General features: G+C 49.6%; 5 protein-coding genes across 5 annotated transcripts; 2 read left to right on the forward strand and 3 right to left on the reverse strand.

The window, feature by feature from the left end:
• Positions 1-1065: 1065 nt before the first annotated feature.
• Positions 1066-2242, reverse strand: NECHADRAFT_95312 (uncharacterized protein; the record flags this gene model as incomplete). Its single annotated transcript, XM_003047073.1, has 4 exons — positions 1066-1440; positions 1497-2014; positions 2063-2161; positions 2191-2242. 4 exons carry the CDS (start codon positions 2240-2242, stop codon positions 1066-1068), a joined length of 1044 nt encoding a protein of 347 aa, XP_003047119.1.
• A 1136-nt stretch (positions 2243-3378) lies between these two features.
• Positions 3379-6112, forward strand: NECHADRAFT_62613 (uncharacterized protein). Its single transcript, XM_003046917.1, has 3 exons — positions 3379-3917; positions 3966-4428; positions 4488-6112. Exons 1-3 carry the CDS (start codon positions 3428-3430, stop codon positions 4975-4977), a joined length of 1443 nt encoding a protein of 480 aa, XP_003046963.1. The 5' UTR covers positions 3379-3427; the 3' UTR covers positions 4978-6112.
• Positions 6113-7874: 1762 nt separating this feature from the next.
• On the forward strand, positions 7875-9543 carry NECHADRAFT_23911 (uncharacterized protein; the record flags this gene model as incomplete). The annotated part of the gene is made up of 2 exons (XM_003046918.1): positions 7875-7953; positions 8108-9543. Coding segments are annotated over 2 exons (1515 nt in total), but the record flags the coding sequence as incomplete, so codon positions are not given.
• A 170-nt stretch (positions 9544-9713) lies between these two features.
• NECHADRAFT_83467 (uncharacterized protein) lies at positions 9714-11918 on the reverse strand (the record flags this gene model as incomplete). The annotated part of the gene is made up of 1 exon (XM_003047074.1): positions 9714-11918. One exon carries the CDS (start codon positions 11916-11918, stop codon positions 9714-9716), a length of 2205 nt encoding a protein of 734 aa, XP_003047120.1.
• Positions 11919-12915: 997 nt separating this feature from the next.
• On the reverse strand, positions 12916-14708 carry NECHADRAFT_83468 (uncharacterized protein; the record flags this gene model as incomplete). The annotated part of the gene is made up of 3 exons (XM_003047075.1): positions 12916-14300; positions 14447-14467; positions 14657-14708. 3 exons carry the CDS (start codon positions 14706-14708, stop codon positions 12916-12918), a joined length of 1458 nt encoding a protein of 485 aa, XP_003047121.1.
• Between the last annotated feature and the right edge of the window lie 27 nt (positions 14709-14735).

A 14735-nucleotide genomic window follows, 5' to 3' on the forward strand; every position in this document is an offset into this window, starting at 1 on the left:
AGTGGAACTGTAGTCTTATTTCGCCCGGGGCCCTCGGGAGGGGCTTGAAAGCGAAACGAGCGTTGTCGAACTGGAAGTGGAGTGGGTGGTTTAGTGAGACATGCTTCAGATGTGTGATGGAAAAATGATGTAGGCCTGTTGCGTGTAGGAAAATATGGGCAATCGTAAGGCCTGGTGTTTTTAAAATGACATAAATATGACCGTCTGCCTTTTGACCTGTTCGTTTTATTAGACGAAAACGTGACATATGAAGAAATAACTCACTCTTTCTATGCTTCCTATAATTTCGGGACCCTTGGAGGCTAGACATGGGAGCATGACCCAGTCTCCCACCATAACTGACGGGACTCCTGCATGGTCCCTGAAGTTCTCAAGGCGGTCTTATTTAGCGGTGAATCATTTGCTGAAAGGCACTGGGCATGATGGCTTCGGTGCTGTTAACTTTATCTCTCTTGCTCATTTGGCTTGATGTTGCTTTCTGAGCTCGATGATTAACTCAAGAGGTACCGTACTGGTCCATAGGAATCAGAGAAGCCATGAATTCGATGTTGAGACGATCCTTGGCAAAATAAAAAGCCCTTTAGGGGGAGTTTTATGTGACGGCCCGGGAGCATGGTGTTACGGTATTTGAGACTGTGACTTAACGTTGCAGCATATTGGCAACAAAGGCCAACAACTCCAAGGAGGACTGGCAAAATGAGTCAGTCGGGATTGAAAACTTCTAATTGGATTTGAAGCTCAGCATCGTGGCGACGGGTGAAGCTCAGTGAAGATATGCCTGCTCTTTCAGCCGAGATGCTTCCTCTGTCGCAGCTAGTGACTCACTCGTCTTCAGTGACATGCTCTTACATTCTATGATTTAGTGCTGCACTTTAAAACTTCGATCACAACTGGGGAATATTCTTTCTGTTGGCGTATTAAAACACTCTGGTAGCGATTCTGGTAGAACCTTTCTTCCAGAAAGCAAGATAACGGCTTGATCTTGGGAGGAAGGAGAAACAGGCAGTGACCATGTCGTTAACAAAGAATTATTTTGGACTAAGTTTAAATACGTGTGTACGTAGATCATGATCGCAAGTATCTGCAAACAGTCTCCCCCCATCTAGGCGCACCCTTGTATTCCCACATTTCCGGCACATTACCATGCCGGATGCCTTCGATAGCCTCTGCAAACTCGGGGCCCTGGCCCTGCGCCTTGACGTCAGTCACCTTGAACAAGTATGTCTTGAAGCTGAAGAGTATGGCTTGGGTATTTGGAAATCGAGTTAGGGTTTGTAGCTCGGATCGTAGAAAGGTCTGAAGTCCGTTAGCAAAGAGTCTCTTGGGAAGCGAGTGTTGGAGACTTGCATCTTCTATGCTTGGTTCACCTGGACCGTCGTAACTCTTTACTCTGTGGTTTGCTTCGCAGTCAAACAACTCGGGGTGAACTTGCACCGACCACTATGAAATGGAATGTGAGTCTCTGAAGAGTTTGCTTTGTGTGAATTGGTACTCACATTCTGTCGCTTGATGGGGCTGCCAACTTGCAACTTTGCAAAGAATCGTTCCATGCTCGGCCCAATCTTTTCATACCCCGGAACAGGTTTGTGAATGTCCCTCAGCAGAAGCCCAAGCTTTTCTGCTGGGTCGAAACTTGATGGGAAACAACAGACGTAAGCGACGAGTCGGTAACTGTCAGAGTCTGGCATGAGCAAGAAGAGTTCCTCTTCCACAATCTCGCCGAGATTGAGAAGCGCAGATCGGACGTCCTGGGGCTTTGTGGGGAAGGATCTGTTGGTGACGAGATTGTTGAAGATGGTTTTATCCTGGGAGAGCTGAAACATGGTGGGATATCGGATAGGGAGGTACTCTGTAAGAAAGTAGTCGTAAATCTCCAGCACAGCCTGCTCCCCTCCCGGCAAGAACCCGCAGACCGTATCTTCATGCTGTTTGAGAATCTCTCGGCGCTGGTTGACGCGATCCAGGTAGTCGTGGTCAATGGATAGCAGCTCAGAGGGAGTATCACGTCTGATGCCTTTTTATACAGTCAGCAGGCATGTGGAAGATAGTATGAGATACTCACCCATAGAGATGTTGTATTTGGGCTTGAAACCTCTGAACTGGGGTGGCTTCTTTGTCCTCCAGTCAAAGTTGTCCAGGGGCGTAATGGCTGCTGGCTTTTCTTCTGGATATGGCAGATTTTGGGTTGACGCTGTTTGTTTTCGGCGGCCCGCCCAAGTCTTGATCGCAAAATTCTCAACATACTGAGCTTCAAGACGTTCAGAGAACTTTGTTACCTTGGCGTAAATCAGGCAGATGACGAGCAAGATGCCCGCTGCGAGTATAGGAACTTGCATGGTGTCAAGGAGGGAGTGTACAAGTGATCACAAATCTCGTTCTGATGACTTCTCATTTTAACTTTCAGGAGTGCGCAAGGTATTTATCTGACTCCGTCATCCGCCTCAAGACCCTCCTCCGTTCATACTTGGTGGTTGTCTTGTACCGATACCGGTCCTGTGGAGTTTTCTCGCGGGGCCTGCTGTTTTGGGCATAGCGTATTGGCTCAACAACATCATCTCCATCACGGGCTTGTCCGGACTTTGAGATGCGCCTACAGTTGTACAATGTTACGTATTTTGAACAATGAACTGCCGAATATTAGAGCCGGACCAGTGTATCTTAAATTGTAGATGTCTTGCCGAGATGTGGTAGTTGAGCCGGTGGTATGACAGCCTCGACATCTATCTATGTTGAACTTGGTAGGGGTTCCTCACCATTATTCGACGGTAGACACAATGACTTAATCTTTAAATGCGACCTGATTTCTCCTAGTTTCTCGTAGTATGGAACATAGGCCGTGAGCATCTACAATTGCCAGTATTCCCTTTGTTTCCAACGATCTAGTTAACAAGGCTCCAAATTACCTGAGGATCCTCGCTTGCATCAGTCTCCACAAGCGCTATGTTTAAACCGGCCCGGGCAAAGCCAAGAGCGTAGATAACCGGCCAAACAAGCAATCACCATATCAATTTATCTCGAGAAAACAAATCCCAAAAATAACAGGCTTCTGATTTGCACAGACAAACATGATGCCCATCGGCAGTCCTCGAAACGACTTGACTTCACATAGAGGTGCAGATGATGGCCATCAGATGACTCCACGTTGCTCGAGCTAGCACTGATGTGGGAGGTGGGGGGAGAAAGTATGCACCTCTATCAGCTTTCTTTAGCTGTGGGCTAATCCGAGAAGAGAAGTCCTGGCGAGAAACTTTGTTCCTGTGTGGCTTGGGATAAACTTGGTGAAGACGATACCGGGAACCCGGAATTTGGGATGGGTATAAGATATGGCTGAAATGGCAGACTTGGATCATCAGTAGAGTGTTAGTAAAAGAGTGCAAACGACTCTCCTTGTACTTCTTGCCGACTGTCACTGTCTGGAATTTTCATCATGTCTTTTGGTTTACAACCGCCCGTTCTCCCCTCAGAGGTTCTGTCGGCAATATGCTACGTCACTATTGTCCTCTTTGCTGTCTACTTCATACGAAAACGCAAAAATAATAGAGGAGAGAAGAATCTTAGCTTGGCGGCGAGTCCAAAACGCTCCAAAGCCGGCCAAGATTACTCTGATGTGTTCCCACCATCGCAGCGCCCGGTTCTGAGCAGCTTCGACTCCCGATTTCCTCACGCTGATCAGAATGTGGAAACATCGAAGTTGTCTAGGCTGGTACTTGGTATGAACGAAGACTATGCAACTGCAAGCCCCGAGCGCTTCATTTACAGCGGATTCACCGTTGGCGATGTCTTGAAGTTGGGCGACTTTCCTAACGACGCGGCCTTGTCAGAGGTTCCCCTGCCAAAGCCGGCTGAGGATTTCGACATCAAGACTTCTCCGCCTAGGCCATACAGGCCTCTGAGATGGCCATACCACCAGACTATGTGTAAGCACCCCTCTTTGATCGATATCTACATGCTGACCTTGACAATAGCGTTCCAGAAGATGGAGACGGATTACTGGATTGAACTTGATAACACGTACCATCGCTATATTCAGGAACGAAAGGATATCTTTGCCAAGAACGGGAAGAATATTCTCAATGCATTGCCTGGATCCGAGTTGGCTTGTAAGGAGCTTATGGAGATGGTGATACAATTCCTTTGCGCCCGGTATCCCCACTACTTTCAACTGGACGGCAACACCTTTATCAACCGTATACTCGGCACTGAAAATGACCTTTCAACGGCTGATCCCCTGCATGTTTTGTTGGAAAACGTCCCTGAAGACTTTGCCATCATGCTTCGAGACCCTCAGACCGGACGATACCACTTCCGGGCTGGCGTCATCTGCGCATCAACTGGATGGAGTCTGGGAACGAAACTCGGCCTGGGTCTACCCGAGATCCATGAACCTGTTCCTGATTATAGGGAGAAGATGCAGCTAAGTATGGATCGGTGAGTACTTTTCGTCAACACGACTAAGCGAGACACCCTGTCTGATTTGACATTTCTAGATTCTTCACAAAGATGCCGGCGTCAAAGCCCATTCAGAGAGGAGCATGGGGATTTGAGATTGGCCAACATCTATACATCCCTCCTGAAGACCCTGGCCTGAGAATTCGGGACTCCCAAGATCCGTCTCTTCGTCTCGAGGATCTATACTTTCGCGTCGACTGGCAGACGCTGCGCCGACTCCCGCTGTCAGGCGCCATCGTCTTCAACTTCAAGGCCTTCTTCACACCGGTAACTAGCTTGAAGGATGAGCCATATGTTCCCTCATTAAGCCTCAAGGTTATCAGTGATAGCAAGGAGAACTTAATACGGTATAAGAGTGTGTGGCATGTTGAACACATACTCAAGCCAGCTTTGGCCGAGTATGAGAGGTATCAGATTGACAATGGCATCATGGAAAAGGATTGGCAGCATCAAACATTGCCTGAGAGTCCATTCTTTCGGGGCTGGGAGGCAAAGTGGAAGCAGCTGAACTTGGACTCGAGTCGATGAGATCTGTCTCAGTCGAGCCAGTCCCAGTTACTGAATAGAACGTATTGAACACGCACGACCGGACTAAAGTCTACGCTCAATCATGTAGCTTTGGGTATCTCTTGGTGGTGTTGTACTCGGTACATCAAGTCGAGTCGATCGCTGCCAACGTATCCCTGACCCTCCGTACCACGCAAGGGGGTCATGAATGAAATAAAGAGGCGAATCAAAACGCAATAAACGTACCGACCCGTGCCTCATTCTCCCGGGCATACTGTATCCAGTTCATACCCATTTCATACTCAGAACTCCCCCACAAAGTCGTGAGAAACTGAAGGGCCGTATGGTTGCACCAGAGCCCTGTCACAGACAACGAGTCAAGAAACAGTCTTTCAATGATGGACTGCCTCAGCTTGTCTCCCCGACACTCTGTCCCGGCGATGAAGCATGGAAGAAACAGATCGTGGGAGAATGTATGTACGTGTCCTGCTAGGACGGATTGCATTTCGCGTAGAAGGATGTCTATGGTGGATTTGACAAGTTCTTGGACTTTTTCGGCGGGAGCGAAGGCTTGGTAGCTGTAGATGATGGTGGCGTGGTAGTGTGCCCTGACGACAGCCTGGAAGCATTGTTGCATGTCCTGGTCCCCAGACAATGTGCTGGCTTTGGCAGAAACTTCGGTATAAGCATTTTGAGCCCTTTGGCGCCATTCTTCCATGTCGATGTCTGCCAGCTGTTGCCCTTTTCGTCGGGCATGGTGGCGTTGTCTCTCGACCGTTGTGATGTCGTTTATCACTCCTGTAAAAGACCATATTCTTGTATCGCCAAAGGGTTCGGATAATGAAGTCGAGTCATCGGTAAAGACGGAAATATTGCATAGTGTGTCAAGATCGGCTACTTCTTTGAGTATGAAGCTCTCGATGCCGTTTGGTGATGTTCTGCGTGTTCTTAGGTTGCCAAAGTTGATGAGCGTTCGACAGGCATTCAGATGGAGTTTCCAGTCCCTTGATCCAGGGATAAAAGCCTCAGTGTAACACAGAACCAGCATCGCCGTGAGAATCTCGACAAAAGACTGGCTGGTTTGTGCTTGTACTGTTCTGTGGACTGGTTGTAACTCAAGTCGCATCTTTTGATTCAAGACCCGAAGACTTTCATCCCTGAGCCATGTCTGCATCTGAAGGAGTCGTGCCGTCTGATCGGTAGTCTCGGTCGATGTCGTATGTATATGAGCAGCTGCTAAACTGCTTATCGCGAGGCGGAGGCAAGTCGAGTTCTGGGCTAGAGGTAGAATCGTTTTTCGCCACGGACTGCCGGGAAGGTCGATCCAGGTCAGTCGAGGGATGACTCTGGTGCAGAAGTGGTTGAGAAGACTGTTGGAAAGTGTGATGGATGAGATATTATGAACGAGATCAAGGTCTTGAGATGGATGAGGAATGTTTGTAGGTATGTGTAAATCAAGGGTTGCTTCTGGTAATGACGGTGTGTGTTCAGGTTGAGGACTGTTACAAGAGACTTCGGCCTCTGCAGTTCTTTGTTTTGAGAGTTTGTGCTTCTTTGCCTTTCTAATGTCTTTATCAAGCACTGGAGTTGACTTTCCGGCAAACTTGCCTCTGCTTGCCACCCCTTGGTTCCATCTGAGCGGAACAGGATGATAACCAGGACAGTCCAGGTCTCGGCTGGCGCACTTGACACATGTCGGTAGGCTTCGATCGCACTTGATCCGTCGCTTAACGCAAAGAGGACAGTCTGTTTCGTAAAATCAGAGCTTGTATTGATAACAGTAGTTTTGGTAGACTTACCCTGAGTTGCTACTTCTCGGTTAGGACAAAGAGAGTCGAAACGGATGTTTCTCGCCGTCATGGCGGTAATCCGGGCCAAGAGACAAGTGGAGCGTGTTCAACAGCAGGTGTCTCGGATAATTCCGCCCAATCTCGTTAACTTGTCTGCCTGAAATCCTACGTCTGCAGGTTCTCAGTGGTAGAGTCATGAGTTGTCAAAAGAAGAGGGGCTCCAAGGGCGGCTAAACCCGGATCTCGGCACCCACGTGACCCAGTTCACATGTCGATCGAGACAATATTTTTCTTTGCAAATGTAACGAAACATTTACCAAGACCCAATTACCGGCATAAGAATCTCTCCGATTAACAGTATAAACTGAATAGCGCTTATTCCTTCAAAAGTCATGATTGATTCTCGGAGGCTTGGCGGCCTCTTTAGGGTTGCTCTCGTGTTGTTGGTCCATGTTGCACGGACGATATGCATGTCAAACGACTCAGACGGTGAGGCAAAAGGACTCAGGGATCCAATTCCAATATCTGAATAGGAGAATCAGTCAACGTTTGAGTTATTGGCTGAGAGAAAGCCTTGCCTCGAATAAAAGATGCCTAGAGCCAAGCCTCTTGGCATTCCGAGATAGCCATGTCGTTCAAATGACGGAGCTGGATTTATGGTTTCAGCTCGATCTTGATTACGTCGTCCAAACACGTACGCTTGTCAAAAGGGGATGTTTTCATTATTTAAACTGGCCGAGACATGAGACCCGTTCGTGGAAAGGTCCAGACCACACAGCCACGCACGAGACAAACGTCCCTGTCACAGGGCTGAAGCCAAGCACTGTCACTCAGCTGGATCCTTACCGGAAACGGCAAAGTATTCGTATCCTTTACGGTCCAGCCAATGGCGTCGCTCGCAGCCGCCAGACCCGCTATGTCTCCGGGATCATGTCCATGGCGTCCCCCAAACCATTTAACCATCGAGGGAGCGCCGCCAAGGGTATCGTGTGAATTTCCCGAATATTCTTTACGGCCGCTGCAAGTCTGGCCACGCGACAGGTGAACCCTTTTGCCTCTACTTGATTGGGCCCCTCGTAGTTTTCGTCCAAGATGGCTCCGCTTGAGCCTCAGCAACCACCACGCAAGAAGTGGACAAGGGCAAAGGCGCCGCGGGTGAGGACTGGCTGTAAGACCTGGTATGTCGTCATCATTTGGTCTGTAGTGTGTTTGAGTGGCCATGTATGCTAACACCCCCTGGCAGCAAGTTAGTTGTTCAGATAAAGTCCCCGTGGTACATCCCTGAGTACTGATCCCGCTCTATAGAATCCGGCATTTGAAGTGTGACGAACAGAAGCCAGTATGTCAACGATGTCAAAAAGATAGACAGAAGTGCGACGGCTACGAAGATCCAAAAGCCCCCGTCGTCAAACCAAAGAAACCGTTGAAACTGGTGCAGTACCAGTCCAAGCCCAAGCTTCCAGCCTGCCGGGCCCTCTCGGCACTGAGACCTGCCCTGTCGATCGAGAATCTCGGCTCCCCAACCGACGCCGCCCTCTTCCACCACGCCCGGGAGTGTACCATTATGGATTTCGACGTTCTCTCCGGGTCCCTGTTTTGGCGCAACTTTGTGCTACCACTCGCCCACACCGTTGAACCTGTCAAGCATGCACTCTGCGCTCTTGGCGGAGCACATCGTCGCTTTGTGGCTGGCTACCAGGAAGACGCCACATCGTCGTCATTGGCGACCGAGTTTGAGTATGCCTCTATTCAGAAGTACAACCAGGCTATACTACATATGAAGCCACTCATGGAGGACAACTCTGAGATGAACCTCCAGACTACTCTCATATGTTGTGTCATATTTATCTGCATTGAGAGTCTACACGGACGCTACCAAGAGTCGATACGACACCTCAAGGCTGGGTGTCAGCTACTCAACTCTGTCCGAGCCGAGATGAAATTTGGGAATGTACCGTCATCCCTGTTTCAGCCCACGAATGGGAAAGAGGCCGAATACAGCTTGTTTGACCTCGTCACCGAAATGTTCTACCGACTTGGGCAGAATGTTGCCATTTATGTGGGAAGCGACACATTCCACGACCTCATCCTCCCTTTTCGCGCTGGTCACATGGGCGACCCCAAGACACCCTTTTCCGACCTCGTTGAAGCAGCCTTCTACTTGGAGCGCGTCGACGAATTCTACGACAAGACATACATCGAGTATGTGGCAGGCCCCAGACCAATCAGGCCTCTAGAGACGTCATGCATGGGCATTACAGGGTGGGAGTTTGATTACCAGGCGGGAAAGGCCGCACTGGATGCTTCGAGACGGGCATTTGCTGCGTGGGATGCCCGCTATGAACTCACCAAGCGTGAAGAGAAGTACGTGGAGCCATCAACAGAAGAGAAGAGCGCCTTTGCATCTCTCGACATGCACCAGGCCGTCTGGCAGGCGTTGGTCAAGTTTGAGACGATCGAGCAGGTGATTCCAAGGGATGACGGTGAAAAGATCCTGAAGCGGGCAGAGGTGCTGGTTGAAATTGAAAACCGAAGGCCGACACCTGTATTTGCTTTCAACGGCTACTTGATACCACTTCTCTCCCTCGTGTGCACATATTGCGAGGATGTCGACACACAGTTTAGAGCGATATCCCTGCTACGCACAGTTCGTCGGAGAGAAGGGATCTGGGACAGTCAAGAGGTTGCAGGTATATATGAGACCATGATTATTGCTAGAAAGCAAAATATGGTGTCGTGGGAGAGCCTCCCCTGGGGGATACCGCAGTTGGCAGCAGAGCTGTCTTCTTTGAATCTGTCTGAGAGCGGTGGTTCTACTCCGTCGAGTACTGGTAGCGCTTGTTGAAAGGGAATTAAATGGAGTTTTGGGTAGCGAAAACTGAATAGGTTTGAATACATTTGTGATTGGTGTATAGTCACTGTCTGAATACATTATCATGATAGGTTCAGTCGCCGTCACCTCATATATCAGCATTGGAGTACCGCTATAATAACAACGGCAAGCACAAGCCAAGTCCAGCCGACCCTGACGCCGACCGCTGCATTGGTTATGCCTTCGTCCTCTTCTGTCTTGTTTTCCGTCGTTCCGCCAGTTTCCTTACTCGTATAAACCCCCGTCTCGTTCCCCTTACTCTTGTACTCAAGAGAACCAACACCATCTGTAGACCCTACGACGCAGGTCCCTGCTCCCCAGATAGCCTCCTTGGCTGCATTCCAAATCGTATGCGGGCGGTAGATATTATCAACAGTGTAGTAGAGGCGGCAGTCGCTGGCCTGGTATTGAAACTGGAGGGGTAGGTTGTCTTCTCCCTCCTGGTACGCGTTGCGGAAGTTGACGTTTCCCCCGTTGATAGAGATGGGGAATTGACCCGGATCTTGCGGAAGCACCTCCTTCAACCTTTTGAGTTCCTCCTTTGATAGAAAATTAGTGCTTCCATCAGGCTTCATCGACTGGCCCAATATCTCCAACACCTTGCTCGTCCATTGGGCGAGACCTGAAAAAGACTGGGACTCTGCACCACGGACACCTCCCATGAGCTGCATCGGCTTCCCGTTTGGACGTCCACCGAAGGATACGGTACGGACACCGCCAACATTGGTCATCAAGTTGACAAATGTGGTGCAAGTCGAGGCACACACACCGTCGCCAATTATGATGATATTCTCTGCTTTGAAAGGCTGCGTCATGTTGATGGGCTGACCACCATAACCTCGTATCGGAATAGCCTTGATCGAATTGGACGTGTAGTTGTAGTTGGCGTAAAGCGAACTAACCTTTCCTCCCAGCTCTATGTCGTCGCCGAGAAACTCTTCTGCAGATTCGAAGCCGGCCTCTTGGCCTGGCGTGACTTGTCCAGCGTAGGCCAAGGGAGCATTCATCTGAGCAGCATCCTTGCTGATACCCCCAAACACCTTGACTACACCCTCAGATGCCTCGTGTCGTCGAAATCTGGTGGCTGAATAAGGTTCCTTCGATGGAAAGAATAACTTGAACAGGTCAAAAGCCCTGTCGATCTGTCCGCCCGAGTTCCCAGATACATCGATGATGAGTTTGGTGTGTCCATTGGCCAAAGCATTCAAGACGATCGCGCTTGCGGTCTCGGCAAAGACTCGCGTTTGGTTGCCAGGCAATCCACCTCCAGCAGTGGTGAAAGTAGGGACGAGTATCACAGTCGTATCGTCATCTAGGGCGTAGCCGTTAATTTGGCCGTAAGGATCACGGATGAGAGGTTCGGGATATCCGGAAGGTCCCGACTGCTTCGGAGGTTGTACGTAAGGTGTTGGCTCGCCAGTATTCGTAGATCTGCGCTTCAAATACGGAGATTGCTGCTTGTTAAGGCAGTAATTGTTAAAGACATCACTTCCGTCCTTCGCTGAAAACCCCGACTTTCTGAGAATCGCCAGGGTATTCAGTACATTACTTGAACCGTTCCGGAACTCGATCGTTGTGACATCAGAGCCGGGATACACACCGTCCCTTTCGATAAAGGTACCAGTCGGAGAGGTATTTCCCGTTGCTAGGCTGGGGAGAGAGTAAAAGACTCGATTATACCGAGCATCAGGATCTCGGCTCTTCAAGGGACAGGCAATCTCCTCGAGGTACGCGTTGACTTGCTTGCCATTGATTGACACGATAGGAGAGACCTGGACGACGGTGCTGTTGAGAAGCAGAGAATCTGAAAGAGTGTACACCTCGGGTGCCTGGATACCATCCGTTGAGACAGACACTAACCCCGCGTCTTCCAGGCAAAAGTCGAATATCGAAAGCGTACATGGGAATATCGCCAGGTGACCATCGTTGGCGCTACTGAGGAGGTTGGAGATGGCAGTATCAAACTCGTAATGGCTCGCATAATTTGTCCGGCCAATCTTTTCCAGGCCACCCAGAATGTCGGTAGCTGATGAAGTGTATGTAGCCGGGGGGTCCTTGAGGGCGTCGACTGTAGAGTGCCATTGGATGTGCTTGGTGATCTCCTGGATAAACTCGCTGGCAAGATCCGAGCGAAAGGGGATGGACAAAAGACATTCGTGGGCCAATTGAGCGGGGACTTTAACGATCAAACTCCCACTCTCGTTGGATATCTCAGTAACGAGTGCACACGGCTCAGGCGAGGAGGATGCCACCAGGAGCGGCCATCCTAGAGGTAGTATCAGCGCGAGCAAAGGCCGCATTTTGAACGAACGAACGACCGCTGACAGCAGGAACGCAATCAAAGCGCCAAAGCCGACAACAAATAAAGATTTATTACGCACAGTGAACCCGCTTCCTTTAAAACATGGGCCCTACCAACAAAAGAACTCCCCACCAAGGCACCAGTTTTTTCCACTGAACAAGCTCCGCCACCACGTGTATCACCTCGCAAAACCAGTTCCTTGTCCGACATGGGAAAAAACCCTGATGTTTATCAACCAAACCAGAGAGGCTGAGACTGTGGAGCAAAGGAAGCGGTATTACGTGAGACCAGACCCGAATTGAACCACAAACAACCCTCGTATCGGTGCCTCGCCTAAAAGTCGAGATGACATGCCAAGACAGTAGCCAAATCTGAGTATATCTTGCGCCGTTGGAACATTGTAACCTGATTGTGGAATGGAGCGGGTGAGCGGGGGTGAACAAGGGGCTGAGGTTGATATTCCGCAAAGTCTCCACAGATACATCTACAGACGTGATGGGACTTTGGCGTGATCGTTGCAGATAATGCAGAGGCAGGTATTCTGATAGGTTGGGGTCGGTTTTACGAAGCAAGGGTATGTGAGCACGCATCCGAGAGTTCCGATGGGAGTTCACGGTTGTGGAGAGAAACATCTCTGCCACTCATGGATCGCAAAAGCCCTCAAACATATGGTATATGTTAAAGTTGCTAAAGTCTAACTCACGGCCAGTTAGAGACTACAATTAAGGTTTATTGATTCACCCTTTGCAAATCACAGTCTCAGCTCAGTTGAACAAGCTGACCACAATGCCAAGGATCTCACTAAGTTACGCAGCTACTTGCTGACGGCATATGTACGCCGGCACAGCCCATGCCAAGTGAGCTCGTCTCTATTCCCCGAACGGAATAAATCATGCGAAATGCCCCCAAAATAACCACGCATCACGATGAGGGACATGCTGCCAAGGGATAAAGATAAGCCCTGTCTTTCGACAACTCTCCATGTTTAATCAGCCCTAGTAATACTGAGCACGTTCTTTGCGAGGACCAGGATCCTTCAACCATGCTTCGTGCTTCTTCAAAACATCATTCCAGAGTGTGCCATTGAGCGCCTTTTCTGTGATGAAGTACTGACAAAGGTCTGCTGGACCAAGAGGCCAGTTCTCCATAGGCCCGTCGTAGGCCTCAACAAGGGGTGTTTGAAGCGTGAAATCCCGAATATTCACTCGGTTTTTGGGGTCAAGCTTCTGCCATGAAGCAGCATACATTCTCAAATCAACCTCTCGACCAATGCAGTTAAGCAAGACCAAGGACATCTTTCGTGGGTATTTTCGTTTTCCGGGCAAGTTATCCAACCAGAGTCCCTTTATGTTCCATTCAGCCGCTAGGCAGTATTTCGGCGCTGGGTCTGAAAGGACGACAGTTTCCAAGCGACGATGGTGAGCTAGGGTGGCCCAGAATTCCTCATCAACCTCCTGGCCGTAGAGACAAAGACGACGCAGCTTTGGCCAGCACGTGGCCCAGACGTTTTCTTCCTCGTCAGGTTCCATTGTGGCTTCGAGGAAAAGGTTATCATGGACGCTGACAACTTCCTCTAGGTTCTCCAAGGCTTCGAAGCCTCGTCTTAGAATTCTGCGGATGCCGTTTTCGTCAGCACGAGGATGGAGGGATCGTAGTGGCATATCAATGATGAGTGTCTTTAATATCGGTGCTAGGGTGGCGAGAATCCCTTGTGTAGTCCGAGCTGTCTCAAGGTCGTCGAGAGGTGATGGTGGATATCGAAAGATGAAGGAGCGGACAGAGCCGGAGTCTGAGCTATAGCTGATTTCTGAGCTACTATCTGAATCGGCGGGATCTCTGTGTCTGTTCGGGTTGGGCCTGTGAGGGGGCGGCTCTCGAAGCTCGATTGTTTGGGGCTCTGCCTCGACGGGAGCGCTTGACACTCCAGGTTCAGACTCTCCATTGGAATTCTGAGACTCAATCTTTTGAGGAAATGGAGCGAGGAATAGCCTGGCTTCATCACGCACTTTCCAGGGTTCTCTTGGAGGGTAATAGAGCGGATTTGCCAGGCACCGCATGAAATCTAGAGCTCTTTGCTTCGAGTCTATGCAAAGACAGAATCGCCAGAGAAGCTTTGATGCCGTGGGGTATGTGGCCTTGCAAACTCTGGTAAACGCCAAAAGCCATTTCGTGATGGGATCAGAGGCTCGCAAGATGGCCTTGGAATCTTTTTGAATGGGGAGCTCAATGATCATGACAAGAATCTCTATCGGTAGTCGGACACGCCTTGGCCGCTCGATTATCTGATGAGGGTTCATCCTGGAGGTGTGAAGCCGGCTGAGTGTTGAGAAGGTGTCTCTGCGGATACCAGTGTTAGTATTGGCTTCAGACGCGACAAGGACTGCTAATAATGATACAACACTTCTCAAATGAATGGGAAAAGATGAGTGGGGATTGCTCTCAAGTCAAGGTACAGATAAGACGCCATGAATCTAGATGAATGACTGTAACGGAACCCCCGGTGCAGATTGATCTTGATAGACATACATACCTGTGCTAGTTGATACACTGATCCGTAAGAGTATTTTGCCTGAGACGGAAGAGGCTAACCCTTGACACTCAAAAGTCGATTTGTGAGATGTGGAGGGAGAAGAGAGGGAGAAGATTGAGTCGTCAACCTATCTGTGAGACGCGGCGCGTCATCTGAAGATGATGACTAAGCATAGAGAAACGACTAAAATACAGCAGTACTCATACGGCATATCAACGAGGGCATTGGCTGGTTTTTAGTCAGTGTGTTGGCATCCATAGTAAAGGTCGAAAAAAAAAAACAAAA

This window comes from Fusarium vanettenii (genome assembly GCF_000151355.1).
Source record: "Fusarium vanettenii 77-13-4 chromosome 8 genomic scaffold NECHAsca_17_chr8_1_0, whole genome shotgun sequence".
NCBI classification, from domain to species: domain Eukaryota; kingdom Fungi; phylum Ascomycota; class Sordariomycetes; order Hypocreales; family Nectriaceae; genus Fusarium; species Fusarium vanettenii.

Excerpts from the sequence above, each read along its gene's own strand:
- NECHADRAFT_62613 (XM_003046917.1), top strand. The coding sequence starts at position 3,428 with ATGTCTTTTGGTTTACAACCGCCCGTTCTCCCCTCAGAGGTTCTGTCG. Across the intron at positions 3,918-3,965 it reads GCCATACCACCAGACTATGT|CGTTCCAGAAGATGGAGACG; the intron begins GTAAGCACCCCT and ends CCTTGACAATAG. Across the intron at positions 4,429-4,487 it reads ATGCAGCTAAGTATGGATCG|ATTCTTCACAAAGATGCCGG; the intron begins GTGAGTACTTTT and ends TGACATTTCTAG.